The sequence below is a fragment of the Rhinopithecus bieti genome, unplaced genomic scaffold (genome assembly GCF_001698545.2).
Source record: "Rhinopithecus bieti isolate Rb0 unplaced genomic scaffold, ASM169854v2 scaffold_980, whole genome shotgun sequence".
Taxonomy (NCBI): Eukaryota; Metazoa; Chordata; class Mammalia; order Primates; family Cercopithecidae; genus Rhinopithecus; species Rhinopithecus bieti.
Genome location: NW_016803338.1, coordinates 1338132 through 1361211, shown reverse-complemented (window position 1 = coordinate 1361211; position 23080 = coordinate 1338132). Strand labels below are relative to the sequence as shown.

Genomic DNA, 23080 nt, shown 5'->3' with positions numbered 1-23080 from the left:
CTGTCTGCCCAGCCACATGGTATTGTAAATGGGGGCCAGGAGGAGCCCCAGTTAAATAATCAAAGCATGATTAGCATAGTTTGGCAGATGATAAAGCTGTATGAGTTATAGACTAATTATTAACATCTCAATATTGATATCAGCATAAAAAGATAATCTCTTGGGGCCGGGCACAGTGGCTCACGCCTGTAATCCCAGCACTTTGGGAGGCCAAGGCAGGCAGATCATGAGGTCAGGAGATCGAGACCATCCTGGCTAACACGGCGAAACCCCATCTCTACTAAAAATACAAAAAATTAGCCAGGCATGGTGGCGGGCCCCTGTAGTCACAGCTACTCGGGAGGCTGAGGCAAGAGAATGGCATGAACCTGGGAGGCAGAGCTTGCAGTGAACTGAGACCATGCCACTGCACTCCAGCCTAGACAACAGAGCGAGACTCCATCTCAAAAAAAAAAAAAAAAGAAATGCCTTTCAGTCTGTCTAAAGAATGGTTTCTGATTTGCAGGGAATCTTAACTCTTGATGGATTCTGTACTTCTTTTTGGGCTTTTGCGGTGACTACTTTTTGACATTTTGTATAATAAGAACTGTTAAAATCAGAAATCTTATTGTTTGGCCCTGCATGTGTGCTGTGAATCTGGTCTAATAAAGCAGTTGATCCTTGTTCAGCCAAGCATAGAATGTGATTCCGACATGCATGTCATCTTAGATGAACACGTTTTTTCTTATAACTCAAAATGCTTGTCCCAAAGAAATGAAGGCAATTCATATGAGTCAAATTAGAGAGCCACAAGTCTATCTATCGAAAGATCCAACTTCATATTTAAATCTCATCCTGTGTGTTTGTATTGATTGCTTCTGAGCACCATAATCTTTTGGGAAACACGGGTATACACACACAGACACAAACTAACTGATAGGCTACTACATCTATTTGAACCTTTAGTTCATCTGAAGATGTGGGAAAATGTTGGAGCCAGAGTACTCCCCAGTGTCTTCTCTATGTGTGCAGATGCTAAAAAATTCACATGAATCTAGTTCTAGCTGGCCTAACTCACTCTCAAAATTTTTCCATTGGGGACACTTATAGAAAGACCTAAGACCCTCTGGGGTAGAACTTCTGTTTCTTTCCTGAATGGAAACATATCTGCAGAGTATCAAAAGCAGAGACATTTTTGGCTCACAAAAAAACTAATAAAGTTAGAGTTTTATGTCAGATTTCAATAACATAACTAGTCACCCTAAGTGAGTATGTGTTAAAGTTCAAGAGGGCTGCTGCTGTTAAAGTTTAATAGTGCAGCACATATAGAATGATTTCTGCTTAGTGAACTTCCTGTCTTTGCAGTATCACTCGGAAAGGATTTTAATAAGTGTTGTTTTTCAGAGATCGTTGTTCAGAGTAACAAACTTCAAAAGTCTAAATTCCGTAAGTGAGGTCATACACCAGTGGAGAAAATGTAGAGTGGGAATGTACAGTGAATCAGAAGGGACTGTATTTGGCTTGGGGATTGGTGGAGGAGGAGAGGAGGAACTGGGTTGTTGGTAATAGGCACAGAGGGTGAACCCGCCTCCGTGACCAACTCAGAAAACACAGTCATGGTCCAACAAAGCAATCAGTCTGTGGAGCGAGAACTGATTCCAAGAAATTAGGTTGTTTAATATGTTTCAATCTCTGGCCCTAATGTATGACTCCTCCTTATTTGGCAGTGGAAATCCTGACTGCTCGTCAGAAGAAAGCAGAAGAACTAAAGAGACTCACTGACCTCGCCAGTCAGATGGCAGAGATGCAGCTGGCTGAACTCAGGGCAGAAATTAAGGTCAGTTCTAAAATATCACAGTTCTAAAATATCACAGCCTGAACCCTGAGCCAGAGAGCTGATCCCCATTATGTTTGTTTTGCATCCACAGAGTTCTGCTCTCTGAGGATCTAACATCTACACCCAGCTCTTTTCCACAGGGTGGAAATAGAGAACACAGAAGGGGGACGACCCACATAATCACTGTGTTTAAGTGTAGTGTGCTTTGAAGAAATGTGTAAATCCAAAGGAGAGGTACAAGCTATTTTGTCAGTCAGTAGAGACTGACCCAAATAAAGTAACTTGACCATGAATTATAGCTGGGATGGGGGATATTATTTTCACACATTATGATTTATAGGTATGCATATAAACACATCCACAGATGTATACACACACGCGAAGCCTGAACGTAGTGTAACGGTGAAGATTAGAAAGCATGCGGACTGTGGAGATTTCTTTCCTAATATTCTTTTCTAGTTTAGTTGCATTTGTATTAAGAATACTATCCATAAATACGTATTTATTAGATTCCTTCATTGACAAGCAACAGAAACTGACCCTGGCTAACCTCAAGGACAAGTAGAATTTGAAAGGATGTGAGTATAGCTCACCAAAGCAGACCACTATCTGAAAGCTCAGGTCAACAATTAGGTAGGAACTGGGGTGGTTCTGGTAAAATAAATAATCACTAGACATGCTGTCATGGGACCATCGGCCCTGTACCACCCCACTTGGCTCGGATCCCTAAGAGAGAGGCTCTGATTGGCCTCTACTTGGGTCACGTCCATCATTTGGCCAAGAGAGGGTGTGACATCTTGATCGCCAGACCCACAGACTATGGATCTTTGAAACTGCATCAGGGTACAGTTACCAGAAGGGGAAATGGTTACCAGGAGGGCAAGTGTAAGTGTTTACAACAAAATAGGAAGAAATTTTAAAATTCCCCTTATCCTCTTTTTCACCCAGTATACTACACACACACACACACACACACACACACACACACACACACACACATACATGCCTTCCAGCTTCATACCCACTTCCAGGAAACTAGAGTGGTTGCAAGACACAGCTGCTGCTAGCTTTGAAAGTAAAATTGCAAACTGGGGCATAAAACTGGCTTGGCGATGATAGACAGTGGCAGGTGACTTTTCAACTCTTTCCCTCCTGGTTGGGCATGAAAGCGGGCCCCATGGGGAAGAGGACCTCACCCAAGAGTGCTGAGGGTGTCAGTGGCCTTTCCACCTTCTCTGTTCTGGCCTGTGTGGCCTCTCACCCAGCCAATTGCAGTGGCCTCGTCACTAGTCTCTCTGCCTACACTGTCTCCCTCCAGCCTTGTAGTCCACTAAGACCAGACTTAAACTCCCAAAGCAGTTATCTCCTTACCCTCAGAAAGAAATTCACAACTGGACTTCAGTATATATTCTGACTTCCATCTCTCTCTACAAAAATCCCAGCTTGTTAGAACATCAAGTAAGAAATATAAAATTGCCAGCTTCCTGGTCTATTGAAATCAACTCATCTTCCGAGTTTCATTTCTGCCTATCAAAATCCCACCCATCATAAAATGGTTAGTAGCACAGGCTTTGGAGTGAAGCAGTCCAGCTGCAAAATTTTCCATTTCTGTGACCTGGGATAAGTTATGTGTTCTCTTAGATTCTTAGAACCTCAATTCCCCCATCTGTACAACAGAGGTAATAATAGTACTGACTTCATAATACTGTGATCAGATGAAACGAGATTATCTGGTAAGAATTTGGCCAGTGCCTGCTAAGTGTTCAATGATTTTTTCAGTGTTCCCTCTTACATAACTCTTTCCCCATAGACCTCAGTAGGAAGTAATTTCTTCCTCTTTTATATTCCTAAAGCACCAACCACATTCCACCTTGTACTGTAGTTAATGGTATCTGTTTTCCTTGCCATTGCTAAACTCCCTGGTAAACTCAGGAAGAGACTGAGTCAGTTATTTCTGTATTTCTCACCGTTGTCTTCTACACATAGATCTTAATTTTAAATGAATTGAAAAATAATCTTTCTCACTTCTTTTCACACCACTTGAAATTCTGCCATTTAAAATAATATCTTCCAGACACTAAAGGCTTTGTGGACTTCCCAGTTCCCTATTAAAATAGGGATGGGGGTCTAGGAAGGAGGACATGTTTTCTCTTGATGGTTAATACCTTAGCAGGCACTTGGCCAAACTCAGAAGACCCTGCCAGAACGCAATTCAGAAAATTACTAGGAGGGCGAGGGGTGCTAAAAGCTTAAATAGATGAGTCAGACACACATTCCATGTAGGCCCAAATGAGAAACACAGGCCCCTCACATATTCCCCAGGCAGGATGATGATCATTCCCTAGCCAGGTCAGGACTAAGACTGAGCATGGAGCCTCCCAGCAACAGGGCTGGAAAGATCCCCACCAGGTCAGCACTGCCGTGGACACCGGAAGAGCAGAGTGAACGCATCCACAGGGTGCCTCGGTCATTTCTGTAATCATGGGGCTCCTGCTTTCCATCTCTTTCCTCCAGCACTTTGTCAGCGAGCGTAAATATGATGAAGAGCTCGGGAAAGCTGCCCGGTTCTCCTGTGACATCGAACAGCTGAAGGCCCAAATCATGCTCTGCGGAGAAAGTGAGTTTTGCATACTTGCTAAATAATTCTCTGTGAGTAACCTTGGTGCTATCTGGAGTCACTATTGGAAATGTCAGGTGTGCAGTCCCCCCAGGGTACTAACGTGAGGTCTAAAGAGATTTAATGATCTAAGCTCATGACACAAGTCACCAGAAATGTCGAGATTTGAACTTAGAGTCTTCAAATGCCACTGCCCATCAGTAACTCCCCAGGATTTATTAAGTGGAACAGAACAGGTCAACTAGTTTATACCTTTTGCAAACTTTTATGAAGCACTTCCAGTTAAACTGCTTCTCTGATTTCAGACAGCCCTAGTTCCACAGAAACTCGTTAGGCAGAGCGTGAGTCTCCCTAACATGTCAGGGAACAATCGGTTATTGTTGTGCAGGGCCCAGCTGTTGCACGGGCCCCTCAGCAGTGCCCTGAGCCTCGGCCCTTGGTTCTCTGTGCTGAGTGAGGCTACAGATAATGAAAGACTTCACTCAGCCATTAGCTTTAGTCTTGTTCCCTATTAAGCCTTAATTAGAGCAGCTAATGTGCAACAAAATTGGCTGCTATATTTTTCCCCCACACCAGCCCACCCACAAGGGGAGGTGGGAATGAGCACTGAAGCGGCTTTAAGGATGGCCACAAGGAGGAGAGGACTAGTGAATGATGCAGAAACCCACAGCCTCGCAGTCAGCTGAAAAATTAAGATTTGGCTGCACTGCCTATTATGATATAATTAACTATACTATACTACACTGCATACATATATAGTAATACAATTTGCTTTTATCACTTCACAATCTATGGTAGACATTTTTTCATATCAATATATTTAACCAGTCATTTATCTAAGTATAATTGATGTCACCAGTCTTCTGGTTGCTGCATTTAGATTGCTTCCAGTTTTTCACCATTAAAATAACACTGCTGATCACCTGAGGCCAGGAGTTCGAGGCCAGCCTGGCCAACGTGGTAAAACCCCCGTCTCTACTAAAAATACAAACATTAGCTGGGCGTGGTGGCAGGCACCTGTAAACCCAGCTACTAGGGAGGCTGAGGCAGGAGAATTGCTTGAGCCAGGACCCCAGGAGGCAGAGATTGCAGCGAGTGGAGATCATACCACTGCACTCCAACCTGGGCAACAGAGCAAGACTGCATCTTAAAAAATTAATTAATTAATTAATTAACACTGCTGCGAGCATCCTTGTCCACACATCCTTGCCAATTATTTGATTTTCTGACTGCATTTTTAAAAATTATTCCCCCCCCCCGTACTCTTCCTTATGAAAGAATCTACCTATTTGCCATTCTCCATCCCCAGCTTTTGCCCCACCCTCCTTTCCACTTCAGCCCTCAATGAGCAAGACAGTGATGCTGAGTGACGCCCTGTCACCGATCTCAGGGGTGATGGAGAGGTGCCCCTTCACCTCTTTTCCTCCTGAGCATTTCAAGTGCCATCTAGTGGGAGAAATGGTCCCTTACCAAATTCCAGGTGTCCATTCTGAAAGACACCATAATCATCCAAAGGCCCTTCCTTCTCAGCTTTGTTGCGAGCACACTGAGAACCCACAGGTACTGAACCGGAAATAGCAGTCCCTGATCTGCAGACAATAATGACCCCCTGAAACTGAATCTGGTGAGCACAGGAGCCACAGAAATCCCCTGGTCACATTTGGACAGCCCCAGCTTGCTGTCACACCTTCCCAATACACTGAAGGGACTGGAGATGCATCCCTGACCTTTCCATTTCTCTTGTATTATGACCGCTACTGATCCCGCCTAATCCTCTAGCAGAACTCTGGGATTAAATCTGATCCAACAAAGGGAGCAAACAAAATTGCTTTCAAAAATTGGTGACAGTTTTAAGAATCAAAGAAAGGTCTAGCTGGCAGTCAGATTCTGGTGAACTGTGAGAGGGAAGTGGTGGCTTTATCCTTGAATTGATTCCCTCCAGTTCTGATTCAGTGTAATCATGTAGAAATCATCCCAGCAGAAACCACCACTTTCAAAACCAGCAGAAATGGTCATAATAAACGCTGAGCAGACCTGCCTGAGCCCTGAGCCCTGAGCTCTGATGGGTGTCTGCCTAATTAGCCTGCCTTGCCTGGAACCTTGGAAGCAGTACATATCTGCAGTGAGGCTGCAGAAAACAGGGCTGATTAAAGGTGGGATAATGGAGCACTAATGAAATATACAAGATGCCTTAGGGGCTGGCAGGCCCGGCCCTGTGTTTGGGGGATATGCCTGACCCAGAGTAACAGAATTCCTGACATCCAACATCACCCCATTCCCAAGCTCTCAGAACATCATGGATCTGACAGGCCAGAGTGTCCACATAGCTCCCAATCTTTCTGTGTCTGCAGTACCAATTGTTCCAGGGAACTGATCAGGGAGGTGAGAATGGGTTCGGTAATGGGGGATCTACGAGGCAGAGTGCATTTGCAGACAGGGCCAGAGAAGGAACCTTGAGGTTTCATTATCTCTTTTCCCTTGGTGGTTCTTGACCTAAAGAATAATATTTAAGTTGCTCAGATGTGTCTTATTTCCTACAAATGTCTCCCAACTTGGATGATTATGCTGTAATCACAGTTCAGTGATTCCCACAAGAGAAATTTGGTTGTTCTCTTAAGCACCAAGGTGCCCTTTCAAATAACATCTTTCAAAAGAAAACTTTCTTAATGTTTCTGTGGAGCTCCTGGCCAGTTTCTTCATCTTCTAGCGCTTCGTAATGGGTTACTGAGGCAGCAGTGTTGGAGGTGCAGCTCATAACACTGAGCACTTTCTTATTGCAGTTACACATCCAAAGAACAACTATTCCTCAAGAACTCCCTGCAGCTCCCTGCTGCCTCTGCTGAATGCACACGCAGCAACCTCCGGGAAACAGAGTAACTTTTCCCGAAAATCATCCACTCACAATAAGCCCTCTGAAGGCAAAGCAGCAAACCCAAAAATGGTGAGCAGTCTCCCCAGCACCACCGACCCCTCTCACCAGGCCATGCCGGCCAACAAGCAGGTAAGCAGACACTGGTGCAGGGTGCCAGGGCGGGGAACCTGTTTCCAGAGGAATGAAACAGCAGCTACTAGATTCTGGGCCTCCTGGGGTCACACTCAGGCTCCCGCCACCTGCCCTCACCCACTCACCACCCAGCAGCACCGCGCAGCTGGCCTCTTGGGAACTCCCCTGGTTGCTCTCGGCTGTGCCTCCCAGGTGCTTTCCCATGTGGAGGAAGTGGCCTGCTTACACTCTTGACCACATGAGCAGAGTCCACCCAGGTGACACGGCTCTTCTCATGACTAGGACTGCCACCATCCCTGGGGCCCCAAAACCAGCCCACATGTGGAAGGGACCCACAGAGACTCAGGAACAAGATTCGGAACCTGGCCACTGATACCATTAATGAGAGGAAACCTGGCATTTGTTTTTTAAGATCTTTTAATCCCCACTTTTGTTTAGCTGATCAATAAGAGGCTAAAGTTAGTGCAGTCTTTTCTTGGGATTTCAGTAAGGAGAATACATTTCAAAATGGCATTCTTTATCCTTATCTACTATGACGTCTAAAACACAAGTGTCCAAAGAACAATCTTCCTTCTCTCCTTCTGCTTCTCCACTATATCTTTTGGAGGTGATTTCCCCCTTATCCTTAGAGAATTCACAAAAAATTGGGATCTGCCGGGTGCAATGGCTCACTCCTGTAATCCCAGCACTTTGGGAGGCCGAGATGGACAGATCACTTGAGGTCAGGAGTTTGAGACCAGCCTGGCCAACATGGTGAAACCCTGTCTCTACTAAAAACACAAAATTTAGCCAGGCATGGTGGCGCACGCCTGTAATCCCAGTTACTAAGGAGGCTGAGGCAGGAGAATCACTTAAACCTGGGAGGCGGAGGTTGCGGTGAGCCAAGATCACACCACTGCACTCCAGCCTGGGCAACAGAGTGAGACTCCATCTCAAAAAAAAAAAAAAAAAGAAATGGATCTGATGATATAGAAGTTGGACATGCTATGCTATAAAGATACATTTTATCTCCAAGAAGAAGTCTTTTTTTTTTTTGTAAGTCTTTTAAAATGCTGGTTTTCTAACAGGTATCTTGTTGAGTTTTGTTGTCTTGGCCTTTGAGAATTCTTATTAATGACATTGACAGGTGTTTCTCAGGCCCTGAAGTCCTCATGAGCTGTAAGATAGCACTTTGACAAGGAGCATGTTATAATCTCATTAGTTAAAGATAATAATCACATCTGTTTTTACTTGTAGTCTAAATATATCTTCAGCTTTTGTTCTTTTTTTTTTTTTTTTTGGCACAGTCTCGGCCCACTGCAGCCTCAACCTCCTGGGCTCAAACAGTCCACTAGGCTCAGCCTGCAGGATAGCTGGGACTACAGGTGTGTGCCACCACGCCTGACTAATTTTTTTTGTATAATTTTTGTAGAGGTGGGGTTTTGCCATGTTGCTCTCAAACTCCTGGGCTCAAGCAATCTGGCTGCTTCAGCCTCCCAAAATGCTAAGATTACAGGCATGAGCCACCATGCCTGGCCTCTCTGTTCATTATTAAAGACAATGCTAATAATTAAGTCTAAAATTTAGTCTGTTTCCCTTTTCATAATTTCTTTAAAACAAAGGAGGCTAGATTAAGTACTATCTATGTAAATACTTTTTCAATTCTCTGGTTTAGCATTTTAGGTAGTGGCTCATGTAAGTTGAAATATACTCAAATATCTAAGTGAGAACACTGTAGACCCAGGCAAGAAGGGCCTATGGACTGGGCGCTGTGTTTTCAAGTAACCTTCTTGACCCTCCTGCAGCCGTGGCCCTCTCTACAGAATAAGGAGTCAGAGAGAGCAAGGAAACAGGGCCACTGGAAATTACACTCTTTGTTCTGAAGCATGCTGCCAGTCAGTACTCAAGATCCTGGGTTTCTCTTCCCACGTGGGCCCAAGCCTGCTCACAGGATCTGCCTGGACCACTTTCCTGTATACATCATCTTGAAGACAAACGACACAGCCAGTTTTCACACCCATCTGCCCGAAGGGTGGGAGTGGAGGCGATGCTTAGGTGTGCAGTCTAGAATGTCTACATTCGTGTGTGCAAGGCCCCCTTACAATGTGGGATGGAGCCAGAGGTAGGAAAAGAGTATTCATACGTATGGTGTGTGAACCCCGAAAATCTGAAACAGGTCTCAGGTAACTTAGAAAGTTTATTTTGCCAAGGTTGAGGACATGCACCCATGACACAGCCTCAGGAGGTCCTGATGACATGTGCCCAAGGTGGTGGGGCATGGCTTGGTTTTGTACATTTTAGGGAGGCAGGAGACATCAATCCATTTGTGTAAGGTGAACATCGGTTCAGTCCAGAAAGGTGGGACTACTGGAGGCAAAGGCGGACAACTGGAAGTGAGGAGGGGGCTTCCAGGTCTTAGGTAGATGAAAGACAGATGGTTGCATTCTTTTGAGTTTCTGATTAGCCACTCCAAATGAGACAATCAGATATGCATTTATCTCAGTGAGCAGAGGGGTGACTTTGAATAGAATGGGAGCCAGGTTGGCCCTAAGCAGTTCCCAGCTTGACGTTTCCCTTTAGCTTAGTGATTTGGGGGCCCCAGGATTTATTTTCCTTTAACAGATGTATGGACCTACATTTGTACTCTTGGCTCTAGGCTCTGAATTATTGGGGGTTGGTCTGCCGTAAACCTATACCATCCAGTCACTGCACAAATCAAGAACCTTATATATTTGTAACTCATCAAATTTCATGTTTTTGTAAGAGGTTTGATTTTCAAAAAAGGTTTATATTTATGTTACAACTTAAGAGTCTTGTCAGGAGACAGTATATAAAGTGGGAACAGCTCCACCATTTCCCAACTATAGATAGACCTTGGGCAAGTCCCTGAAACTCCTTATCCTCATCTATAAAATGAAGCACATAATAGCAACTATCTTAGAGGGTGATTCTGATGTTAAATGAGGTAGTGCGTGGTAAGGAACCCCATTCAGTGCCTGGTAAGCACTCAATGAGCGTTGGCTATTACTGACCTCGAGGAGTTCAGAAATCTTTCCCTTGCACAGGAGCTTAATCCATTCCATCCTTACTACTCATCCATTTACGTTCCTGGCCACTGATTTGTTGAAGGAATGATTTTTTAATAGAGGCTTCAAAATTTATTTGCTTATAACTGCAGAAAGTTTAGAAAAACAACGAATGACCTCTGTGAAAATACACCTTATTTCTGCATGCCACCAAGACCTGCCAGATGCACTTCACCCCGTATTTGTCCAAGATAATGTTTCTGAACTATGAAGATATTTGTTTTGAAATAAATTAGAAAAGCTACTTTAGAGAAGAAAAGTTACAGAATTTTATTTTTTCTTCACTTGCGTAATTAGAATTCCTATGCATGGTTTTCAACAGGAAATTTTCCTTGACCCCTTCGCAGGCCTCGCAACAGGGATGCCTCACTTACTTAGCCTGAAGCTCTCAACCCCTTGAGGGAGGGAGAGCATGCAAGTGAGCAGGTGCAGGAGCTAGAGCAAGCACTTTTGCACGCTGGCAGGATCAAAACTCCATGCAGTCCCACAGCAGTGCCTAGGGTGGTACCCGTGACCCCTCGAACCCCAGAGGGCATGTGTTGCAATGCTCCTTTAGCTTTTCAGTTCAAGGATGGCTTAAGTGTTTAACAGCTCAATAAACCTTCTACTTTTTCATAAAGGCAGAGGGTCAGTGTGACACTTTTCTGTATCCTGAGCTCTTGTCCAGCATCCATGAAAAATCAGGTCATATGAACAAATTGTAAACACGGGGGATTTTATTGCCAATGAAAGTGGCTTTCAGCAGGAGGGAGAGCTGGAAAATGGGGATGGAGTGAGAACGTATTGTTGCCCTGAAGTCCAGCCGTCTTCGGCTGGACTCTTCTCCAAAGTCTTGCCATCAAGCAGTCCTGCTAAAGTCAAGCTGCTTCTCTCCGACTCAGACTGCAGTCTCCGACGTGCAGCTGCTTCTCCTCTTCTCCTCTTCTCTGCTCTGTGCCAGTGGAGCCTGGGATTTTTATGGGTACAGGATGTGGGGTGGGGTGGGCCAGGGGTGGTTTTGGAAAAGGCAACATTTGAGCAGGAAAACAGGAATATAAAGTTCTCACTTTGGGCTTGAGAGTGGGGCTTGGCGAGGGACCCCACCCTTTTTCTGTCTACAATTTCTGTGCCTCCTGTCCCTCTCAGTCTCTACAGAATGTCTCAGAAATCTCCATAGTACAGGATCATCATTACTCTTCCCCTGGCTTCTATTTTATTCTACTATAGTTTAAGCATCTTTATGAATTTTATTTGACCCAGTTTTTGAATTGTCTGTCTTAGGCTTCTGTAACCTCTCTTTCAACATCATTTTCTTGCAGTTCCATTTACAAAACAGTCCACTGTTCTTTTAAGATTAATAATTTTATCGGCTTGACCTCATCTTCATGTTTTCTGATTCTTCTGGTGTATTTAAAAAAAAAAAAAAAAAAACACTTACCTGTGGCTAGAGATTTGGTTTCCCTGATGTCTACTGGTGTCATCTGTGGCTTGCTGGCATCTCATACTTATCTCTTTTCTTTTTTGGTAGAACGGATCTTCTAACCAAAGACGGAGATTTAATCCACAGTATCATAACAACAGGCTAAATGGGCCTGCCAAGTCGCAGGGCAGTGGGAATGAAGCCGATCCACTGGGAAAGGGCAACAACCGCCACGAACACAGAAGACAGCCGCACAACGGCTTCCGGCCCAAAAACAAAGGCGGTGCCAAAAATCAAGAGGCCTCCTTGGGGGTGAAGACCCCCGAGGCCCCGGCCCATTCTGAAAAGCCCCGGCGAAGGCAGCATGCTGCAGACACCGCGGAGGCCAGGCCCTTCCGGGGTAGTGTCGGTAGGGTTTCACAGTGCAATCTCTGCCCCACAAGAATAGAAGTTTCCACAGATGCAGCAGTTCTCTCAGTCCCGGCTGTGACGTTGGTGGCCTGAGCTAGGAGGAAAAAGAGCAGTTTTCACTCAGTTTTGGTTCCCTGCCCGAGGTGCTGACCCAATTCGCTGCCAAAAGAGAGTCAATCAGAATATACAAATCCTGTATGGTTGTGTCATCCTCTCTTAATCATTTTTACTAATTCTAATAATCAGCTCTAGCTTGCTTCATAACTTTCATGGCTTTGCTTGATCTGTTGATGCTTTCTCTCATCAAGACTTTGCAGCATTTTAGCCAGGCAGTATTTACTCATTGTTAGGAAAATCAAGATGTGACTGAAGATCAGAGGCTCAGTTAGCAACCTATGTTGTAGCAGTGATGTCAGTCCATTGATTGTCTTTAGAAAGTTAATGTTACAAAAAAGAATTCTTAATAATCAGACAAACATGATCTGCTGAGGACACATGCGCTTTTGTAGAATTTAACATCTGGTGTTTTTCTGAAAAAAATATATATACATATATTGCTTTATTTGAAACAAATTAAAATATGCTGCATTTGACACCTGGCTAGTTTCTTTTATTGATACCCACCTAGTTATTGAATGTACTGTTTAGTGCTTTCAAAAAAAAACTTTAGAGACTAGAGGTTGTGGCGCAAAGCTCTGTATAATAAATACTGTTTCTCTTGAGACAAGTACTTTTTCAGGAAAAAAAAAAAATATATATATATATATATATACCCTTTCAATTAGATTACACACAAATAGATGGATATGCACCCTGATTGTCTTAGACTCACCATGTGGGCAGTTGGGCAGTTGGAAACATTGGTTGCAAGTACCACAAACCTCAGCTGAGCCTAGCTTAAACAATAAGAATTTATTGGTTCAGTGAGTGAAAAGTCCAGTTGGTCCAATTTGATCAGGGTTTCAGCTCTCATCTCTTTTTTTTTTTTTTCTTTTTCTTTTTTTTTTTTTTTTTTTTTTTTTTTTTTTTTTTTTTTTTTTTTTGAGACAGTCTTGCTCTGTCACCCAGGTGGAGTGCAATGGCAAGATCTCGGCTCACTGCAACTTCCACCTCCTGTGTTCAAGCCATTCTCCTGCCGCGGCCTTCTGAGTAGCTGGGATTACAGGCGTGCGTCACCACGCCCAGCTAATTTTTATATTATTAGTAGAGACAGGGTTTCACCATGTTGTCCAAGCTGGTCTCGAACCCCTGACCTCAGGTGATCCACCCCCTTTGGCCTCCCAAACTGCTGAGATTATAGGCATGAGCCACCGCACCCGGCCAGCTCCCATCTCCTGATTATCTTAGCTCTCGTTTCCTCCTTGGGTTGACATTGCATTCAGAATGGTGGCAAAGGGCCACCATACTCTTAAGACTCAAGTCTATTCTCCACACTGTCCAGAGGAGAGAAGTTATCCTAGTAGCTTCTACATGGAGCAAGTGTCTTTCTCAGAAATTCCAGCAAAGGTCTTGCATACCATTGCTGGTAGGCCTGTCCCTTAAACCAATCATGAAAGAGTGGAGAGAAGTGAATGGGATGAACTAATTTGCATAGACTAATCAGAGCCCACCCCTGGAGCCAGGTGTGGCCATCTTCCCAGAGTTCCTGAGCTAGATGGAGAAGGGATACTTCTCAGAAAGGGAAAATGGATACCTGGTGGTCCAAACCCCAAATAGCCCCAGTTCCCCTAACTTTGACTGCAGGGCAGTCCAGTTTGGGTGCTGCTTCCATTGCACTCACATATGTCCTACAGATTTGTTGGCTAATCACAAGTGCAAATGCTTATTCTCAGCTCAATATTAACATTTTTTCTGGCAACCCAGGTTCAATGGTTCTCTTCCACAGAGCAGCCCTGAGCAGCTGAGCCTGCAAGCCACGCAAGCATCTGTTTCTTCTTTTGCCAAGTACAGGAGGATGTTTGCTCTCTCTGTAGAGAGCTTTCTGAGGTCTCTGGGTGTACCCAGAGATTTAATAGGAATTCTAAATGTTAAGTCACATTCCAGGAAGGAAGGAAGAGTTGTTCGTTCAAATAAGAAAGATAAATGTTCAGCACTGTAGGCCCTGTTTACCCCATCTGAGGCCCTGAATTTATATATTACAAGACAGAAGGATTTTACACAGGTTTTTATGTAACAAGATTTTGCTTGCACTGAAAAATATCAGTGTAAGTGTGACCACTTTAAAGATGAGTCAAGTAATTCTTCAAACAGGGAAAAAAATGAATTTGCCAGGTCAAGAGTGCACCTGCCTTTGTCAGAGTCGAACCCAACCACTCTTGACCTTGAATCACTCCCTCAGGGTTAAGAAAGCCCAAACACATTCCTGAGCACAGAGCAGATACTCCCATGTCACTGAAAAGAAACAAAAGAATGCTAACAAGTGCTCAGACCTGATTACATTTTTTCCAACATTTTGCCTTTTATTTTGAGACAGGGTCTTGCTCTATCACGTAGGCTGGAGTGCGTGATCATGGCTCACTACAGCCTTGAACTCCTGGGCTCAAGCCATCCTCAGCCTCCCAAGTAGCTGGAACTACAGGTGTGCACCACAACGTCCCAGGTAATTTTTTTTAATTTTTAGTAGAAATGAGGTCTCACTATGGTGCCCAGGCTGGTCTTGAACTCCTGAGCTCCAGTGATCTTCCTGCCTTGGCCTCCCAAAGTGTTAGAATTACAGGTATAAGCCACCTCGCCTGGCTGGTTTTTGCCTTTCTCATAGACCCTGGGCATGTGAGCATTTATTAATTTGCATTTTTGAAACAGTAATTTCAATATTTTAGTGCCAGTGTCAGGCCACTTAAACACTATATTACATATCTTCATCTGTCTGGTGGAACTATTGGTGTGATCCTAGAGAACTGAGTCCTTTTCTGCCATTCATTTAAAGTGTTTTAAATTCTAATCTCTCTACTTAATGCACAGTAGTCAAAAGAATAGATTCTTCTCTCTTAAACATTTGCTTAGTAGAGGTTAAAATAGTTTAATACTCATGAAGATCGAATAACTTCAAACTCACATTGTAGCACATAGATCTTCCACCAAGACTTCATCTGTGAAATCCACACTTCCCTGTTGGGTTCCCAATTACATTCCAAATTTACATTTCTTTTGAGAATCTCTGCATACTCCAGCTCTGTCTAGAAGTGCTTAATGCAGCAAGACACAAAAAGTTAAACGCAAATTGCTGCAAAATTCACCCTCAATGGAGGACTAGAAACACAACATGTCCAATTTAAAGCTCAGTTCACAAGCAGTCCAATTCTGCTGGCTTCAGAAAAAGAGATTCTAATTAAACATTCTTAGGGAAGGACATCAAATGAGGTTAATGGGAAACGTTACCAGATTAAAAGCAGTTTTTTGCCAAAGTAACATTTGGAAATTCTGACTCTCTGAAAGCCTTGATTTGAACCTTAAACTTGATTTCACCATAGGAAGTGGGGATCAAGGGTCTGCGCAGTTCTTTTCCTAGACCAGTTCGGTGCTCCCCACCCCCTCGCAGGCACAGGTCCACAACCAGATAGGGAGATGCCTGAATTTCAGGCTACCTTTGACAAAGCTTTCTCCCTCTCTCCCTCCCTTTGCAGGCTGCATCCCATGCTGCCTGCTTAAGGCGCCCTCATGTGTCTACAGATGGTAAAATGTTTATTTCTCAACAGACGTTGCAGTGATAGCATCCAATGACCTATGTAACGGCACTCTTTTTTGCCGTACTTGTTTTTTGAGACGGAGTCTGGCTCTGTCCCCCAGGCTGGAGTGCAGTGGCGCGATCTCAGCTAACCACAAGCTCCACCTCCCTGATTCACGCCATTGTCCTGCCTCAGCCTCCCAAGTAGCTGGGACTACAGGCGCCCGCCACCTCGCCCGGCTAATTTTTTGTATTTTAGTAGAGACGGGGTTTCACCGTGTTAGCCAGGATGGTCTCGATCTCCTGACCTCGTGATCCACCTGCCTCGGCCTCCCAAAGTGCTGGGATTACAGGCGTGAGCCACCGCGCCCCGACCCCAGTCACTTGTTCTTAAGTTTCTTAAGCAAACTATAAAATAGCAAAAGACCAAAAAAAAAAAAAAAAAAAAAAAAAAAAAAAAGGAAAACAAGCAATTCACCTAATACATTGTTCCAGCATTTCCTTGAAAGTACTGAGCCATCTCAGTGGCTCTGATTTTGTGAGAAAATTATGAAGAGTTGCGAAGTACCAGTGATTCTCTTGTTACTTAGCTAAGAATTTGAAGCATAATTTAAATACTATTCTTTACAATCCATTTTGAGGATTTAAAAAATCTTTTTGCTTCTTTAATACATTCTAACAAAGTTTTCTGTTTATTCTTAGTTTCAAAGAACCAGGTCCCCAGTCCTGGGAGGCTGCTCCACCGGCGGAGCCCAGTGTTTAATCTCATTATAGCAGCCCCGCAGGCAAAGGCTCTCTGGTCTGAATCTCGTCTTTCTATCTGAGAAATACACAATGCTGCTCTCATCACTCAAGGTTCTTACACATTAATGATTAATTATCAGAAGCCCCTTTGTCTGAGAACTCTTTTTTCCCACAGCTCAGAGGAGCTTCTGGGGCTGCCACTAAATTCCAGTTTCATAGGAAGAATTGCCACAAACAAATTTTACGAAATAATGAGTATATTCTAAAGCAAATTTGTCTGAGAAATTATGTAGACTTCTGGCAAAAAATAAATAAATAAATAAATAAATAAATAAATAAATAAATCAGAAGCATGACTGTGAGACAATGGCCAAAGAACTTCTACAAAAGAAATAGCGCGTAAAAACAAAAGAAAAAACAAAGATATCCATTTCTGTCCTTTTTTTTTGTGTTTTTTTTGGTGGTTGATTAGGTTTGATAGTTTTATTCTGTAGCCCAGGCTAGAGTGCAGTGGTACAATCACGGCTCACTGCAGCCTCCACCTCCTGGGCTCAAGCGATTCTCCAGCCTCAGCCTCCCAAGTAGCTGGGACTAGAGACACGTGCCACCACACCTGATTAATTCTTGTATTTTTAGTAGAGATGGGGTTTCGCCATGCTGCCGAGGCTGGGCTTGAACTCCTGAGCTCAGGCAATCTGCCCACCTTGGCCTCCCAAAGTTCTGGGATTACAGGCTTGAACCATCATGCCCAGCTATCCTGTTTTTAACTTCAGATACTTAGATTTGAATTCAATTTAATTGTTCCTAGTCCTTTGAAAGAACGCACTTTCTGTAAGTTACCATCATTGTGTAACAAGTCAGCCAATAACATCATTACTCCTCTGCCAACACCTGACATATAGTAGGCACTCAATGAACACTGATTAGAAGAGAGAGAAGATATGAATAGGTAACCAATTCCAATATCTCCAGAAAATTCTGGAGTCTAAATGACTTGTGCAGAGTAACCCAGTAAAACAATCCTGGAGAAAACAGGAGAAGAGAGCAGAGCAGCTGAAGTAACCGACCCTCAAAGCCACCTGTCTGGATTCCAGCACTGGCTCCACCACCTCCTGGCTGTTTAAACCTGGGCACATTTCTAAACATCTCCTTACCTTGGTTTATCCATAGGTGAATGGGGCAAGTAACTGGAACTACCTCACAGAGTTGTTATGAAGATTGAATAGTTAATATTTGCAAAGCATTAGGAATAATCCTGGCACTTTATATCGATCCCAGGCAGGAGAGAGTAACCACAGAGTAATTTGCTAGGGAAGCTTTATCGATGTATATGGGGAAGATAGATGGACAGAAATAACTAGTAACGGGAGATTAGCTACTAAAGGGTAAGAACTCTGAAGACAACAGGAATCGCTGATACAGGGACTAGTCACTACTAGAGACGAGACAAAGTACCCAAGAAACAAATACACTTGGAAGAGCTTTCCCCCACCCTCAAGGCTGACACTGGGCCTTGTTGGAGAGGGCGCAGTTATAGCCACTGGAGGATGGAGCAGCTTGCTGAGGTGTTGCAGGCTGGAGCTGGCAAGCTGGAAGCCACTCAGATTCACCAGGAATCCACCTGCAGGGGTGCCATTAAACCTGCTGGGACTCCAGCTGGAACACCAGCAAAACTCACCTGGAAACCACACACAGGGGTGTTGTTGAATTGTCTGTGGAGCCAGCAGGGAGGCCCACTCAAAAGGAAGCTGCACAAGGCAGTGCTCGCTGAGGGTGAAAGCCACTGGATATCCCACACTGGGACGAAGCACTGCAGCAGCCAGACCCGGGCTGCACCCTGAACCTGGAAGAAGAGGGCCCTTCTGCAGTGTCCCACCAATGACAAAGCTTAACATCATGCCAGCTGGTGAGAGAAATGTTTACAGGGTCCAGCTCTAGTATCACAGGCAGCACAATAAAGAGTGGATTTGGAAGCAAGAGGCAATGAATTGATAACCAACATATCCTTAGTAAGCTCTATGAGAATATTTGACCAGACCAGGTGCGGTGGCTCATGTCTGTAATCCCAGCACTTTGGGAGGACCAGGCAGGTGGATCACCTGAGGTCAGGAGTTCAAGATCAGCCTGGCCAGCATGGCGAAACCCCATCTCTACTAAAACTACAAAAATTAGCTGGACTTGGTGGTGGGCCCCAGTAATCCCAGCTACATGGGAGGCTGAGGTAGGAGAATCACTTGAATCCAGGAGGCGGAGGTTTCAGTGAGCCAAGATTGCGCCACTGCACTCCAGCCTGGGCAACAGAGTGAGACTGTCTCAAAAAAAAAAAAAAAAAAAAAAAGTGTTTGATCAATAGAATAAATAGCTATAGCTATGCAGCATACAGAAGACTTGAGTCCTATCTAGTTCATCTCTGGGAATAGGAGTAGCAAGCTCCTATAAGAGCAGACCTAGCATTGTGCTTAGGGGCCCAGACTCTGGAGTAACATGCCATGGATGTGAATCCTAGCTTTGCCTTCTGCTAGCAGCTGGACAGCTCACTTAAGCCCTCTGTGCTTCTGTTTCTCCATCTGTAAGATGGGGATGATGATAATGCCCACCTGCATCATAGGGTTAGCATATTAAATAAGTTTATAAACAATTAGAAGAGTACATCTTAGCTTTTATTAGGTAGTCGCTTGGTCAGAACAGCAAGTGAAAATGTTCCAAATTTTATGCCAAAACCAGAAATGTAATTGGGAGCTTAAAGGATGGAGTTTTTAAAAGCGAGACATCCTTCCTTCTGTATCACCCTCCCCGTCAATTCCCATGGCTCTACTCCTGCCTATGATTGACAGCTCCGATGTTTTCTTGCTAATCCACAGCCCCTGATTAGGAGAGGCAGTTAACCTGCTCAAGTTAAGTCACCCAGTTAGAGCAATGGTTCTCAACTGGGGATAATAGATGCACCCCCCCGACCCCAGGAGACATTTGGAAAAGTCTGGAGATATTTTTGATTGTCACGACTGGGGCAGGAGTGCTAGCCAGAGATGCTGCTAAACATCCTATCATGCACAGTATAATCCTAACAATAAAGAATTATTTGGTCTAAAATGTCAATAAAGCCACTGTTGAGAAACCCTGATCTAGAGGGTACAGGGGTTTAGAGAAAGGAGACAGAAGTTGAGTAGATGAGCCAGGACATGTTTCCTTGATTCCTCCAACTATGCTGGGTTCTTGGCTCGTTCAGCCTCGGTGACCAACTCCAGACTGTGTGACCTATAGCTGGGTCTAAATGTACAATTTCTGATGTCCCTGGACTACTAGTGTCATCTACATAGAAACCGAATCCCCAGGTCTTCCACACCAGGAAATGAGGGAATAGATTCTTGAAAGAGCTGCTATTGAAACAAAACTATTCAAAACTTTAAGAAATCTTGGCAGAAGGCAGTTTGCCTTTTCCCATCACTAGCAAATATTCTACCTTTTTCTTTCCATGACAGGCTCTCTCTTTGAAACAAGTCTCTCTTCTAAGCCCCAGGCCCCCCAGTTCATACCTGGAGCTCAGCAGAATTTTACTAAGGCAATGAGGGTTTTAGGGTGGAAGAAGCAAATGAAAAGCATGAGAAACAATGTTATAAAATGAAAAGCTGTTAAATAAACAAGCAGGACAGAATACTGACTGACAGTTACTATGAAATTCTATTTGTCTTAGCCACAGCCTACATCAGAAGCCATTTAGCTAGCAAATATAAAACATGTATGGGCTGTCTGAGGCAACACATGTGAACAAAGAAAAATTAGCTTTTCTCTAACAATGTAAACCATATGTCTCTTATGAGGCTGAGAAGAATGTAAGTGAAAATGGCTGCTTTGAGACTGCACCACCAACCAAATTGAAATATGAAATTCTGGAAACAGCTGGAAAGCAATTTTTTTTTCCTGTTAGCTATTTATGATGTTTCTGTTTTTGGCCGTCCTACACGTTTGAAACCCTGCATACTAACTGCAGCCCTCCACAAAGAACCACTCATCCACTCACTGTCTCCTGACTGGGGAATCAGCAACTTGTTGATAGTTTTCAAGAGAGAGTTTCAACATATGGAAAAGACAGAATTTTCATAATTAAAAGTTCCTGGTTAACTTTCAAAACACACATGTAAGTCATTTGAAAATACTTTTCATTTGCTATAATAGAAGCTCTTTCCCTATGTTTTACCAAGTTCATACTTTCTATTTAGTCTCCAACCAACATCCTACCAAATACAGATCAAAGCTATTGAAAGGGCCTGCAGATGTAACATAATCCTGTCTAAGGTGATCTCATACTCATGTAAATGTCAGCATTCTTCCCTTTACCGAACAGCTTGCCACCACAGGCCTTGTGCACATTCAAAATGCGTTTAAATCAAAGGTTTTCTAGGAACAATTTCTCAAGTAAAGCCAAACGTGCTTGTATGTTAATTCCTGCTGTAAAAGTCAAGGTATAGCTGGTCAGTCATTATACTGTATTTAACCATGGACTGGAAAGTGAATCAACAATTTTTTTTTAATGTTAGCACTTGCTAAGGAAGCAATGGGATTCAGTCTGTGAATGAAAAAGAACTTACATCAGCACAGGAGATGCACTGAATTAGGAGCAGGGAGGCCAGACCTCTGCTTTCCCCTCTGGAAAAGTCAGGAAGCATCAGCCATGGACGTCTCTGGGATCTGGTGATGCATGTCTCTAAATTACTTCAAACAACGTGAAAAGTTACATCACTGTTACGGTCATTACCAATAGTAATTGTGGTCATTAGCAATATTCACTGTATCAAGGAATTTTCAAAAGCACCTCCTTTGTTACCCTGACAGTAAGGGGAACAAAGGGGAACTGCAAGGTGAAAAAGCAGTTTCCACACCCTCTGAAGATTGCTATCAGATACATTTTCTAAAATAATTTGGAGATAGGAGGTGGCCCTCGACTATTCAAAAATGTATTAAAGGCCTGCTGTGTACCAGACTCTAGAGAGACAGAAGCAACAGTCCCTGTTTAGTAGGAGACAGTCACATAATCTAATATTTTCCTGCTCAAAAACTTCAAATATTGAGGAAATTCACACTTTTACTTCCTCCCTCTAGCTTTTCAGTGATGCGGTGTGGTTCTGCAGAAATCAGATAATGGGGCTAAAATGTGTACATTCCCTATTGTGTAGCCTTAACTTTTCTGAAACTCATTTTCTTTGTCTTTAATCTCAACACTTTGGGAGACCAAGGTGGGAGGATGGCTTGAGGCCAGGAGTTTGAGACCACCGTGGGCAACATAGTGAGACCTCATCTTTACAAAAAAAAATTTTTTAATTGGCCGGGTATGGAGTACATGCCTGTAGTCCCAGCAAGTTACTCCGGAGGTTGAGGCAGGAGGATTGCTTGAGCCCAGGAGTTGAAGGCTGCAGTAATCCAAGATCGTGCCACTGCATTCTAACCTGGGTGACAGAGCAAGACCCTGTCACTATAAAATTAAAATTTGAAAATTTGAAAGAAATGTAAAAAGCAATGAAATCACATATGTGAAAATACTTGCTAAATTCTAACATAAGGCATTATTAACAAAACAAATCCTTCATTAGGTTCCCACTGCCAGCCTTAGGCTATCCATGACACAACTAACCAGTTTTAATCAGGGCAAACCTGTTTGCAACACAGATTATGTGAAAGGGTATAGTCACTAACCTTTTTTAAATATATGAACAAGACTTAAATATCCTACTAATCATTAAGTATTTCTAAATGCCTCCTGATCCAACTTTATAAACCTACTTCTCAAATCACTATATTTTTTTTTTTTTTTTTTTTTTTTTTTTTGAGACGGAGTCTTTGCTCTGTCGGCCCAGGCTGGAGTGCAGTGGCACATCTCGGCTCACTGGCAAGCTCCGCCTCCTGGTTCAAGCCATCTCCTGCCTCAGCCTCCGGAGTGGCTGGGACTACAAGCCGCCCGCCACCTCGCCCGGTCTAGTTTTTTGCTATTTTTTAGTAGAGACGGGGTTTCACCGTTTTAGCCAGGATGGTTCTCGATCCTCCTGACCTCCTGATCCCCCACCCGTCTCGGCCTCCCAAAGGTGCTGGGATTACAGGCTTGAGCAACCGCGCCCGGCCCTCAAATCCACTATTTATAAAGCTTTCTTTTTTTTTTTTTTTTTTTTTTTTTTTTGGAAGAGCAATCGGGTTATGATGAATTACCAACGCTTTCAGTGTTTGCACAGTCTGGTATTAAGAAAATGTTTTTCCATGTAAAGTGAAGCTAGCCACCAGGAAACTACACCCAAGTAATGTTTATGTTACTCGAGCATGCTGAATTTGACTTTGACTCCTGATATCCATAAGGGTGTATCTTCCCCTTCCCTA

At 43.6% G+C, this 23080-nt stretch overlaps 1 protein-coding gene across 9 annotated transcripts in view; it reads left to right on the top strand.

Moving 5' to 3' along the window:
* Positions 1-12905, top strand: part of SPATS2L (spermatogenesis associated serine rich 2 like) — a 178489-nt gene extending 165584 nt beyond the window's left edge. For 5 of the 9 annotated variants that reach the window (XM_017876379.1, XM_017876393.1, XM_017876396.1 and 2 more), the window contains 4 exons: positions 1707-1816; positions 4331-4433; positions 7214-7434; positions 12010-12572. In XM_017876379.1, coding sequence (XP_017731868.1) covers positions 1707-1816; positions 4331-4433; positions 7214-7434; positions 12010-12405 — 830 coding nt within the window. In that variant the 3' untranslated portion in view covers positions 12406-12572. Of the gene's footprint in view, positions 1-1706; positions 1817-4330; positions 4434-7213; positions 7435-12009 lie in introns of all 9 variants that reach the window. The other 4 variants (XM_017876388.1, XM_017876423.1, XM_017876370.1 and 1 more) reach the window with 2 other exon arrangements.
* The last annotated feature ends 10175 nt before the right edge of the window (positions 12906-23080 follow it).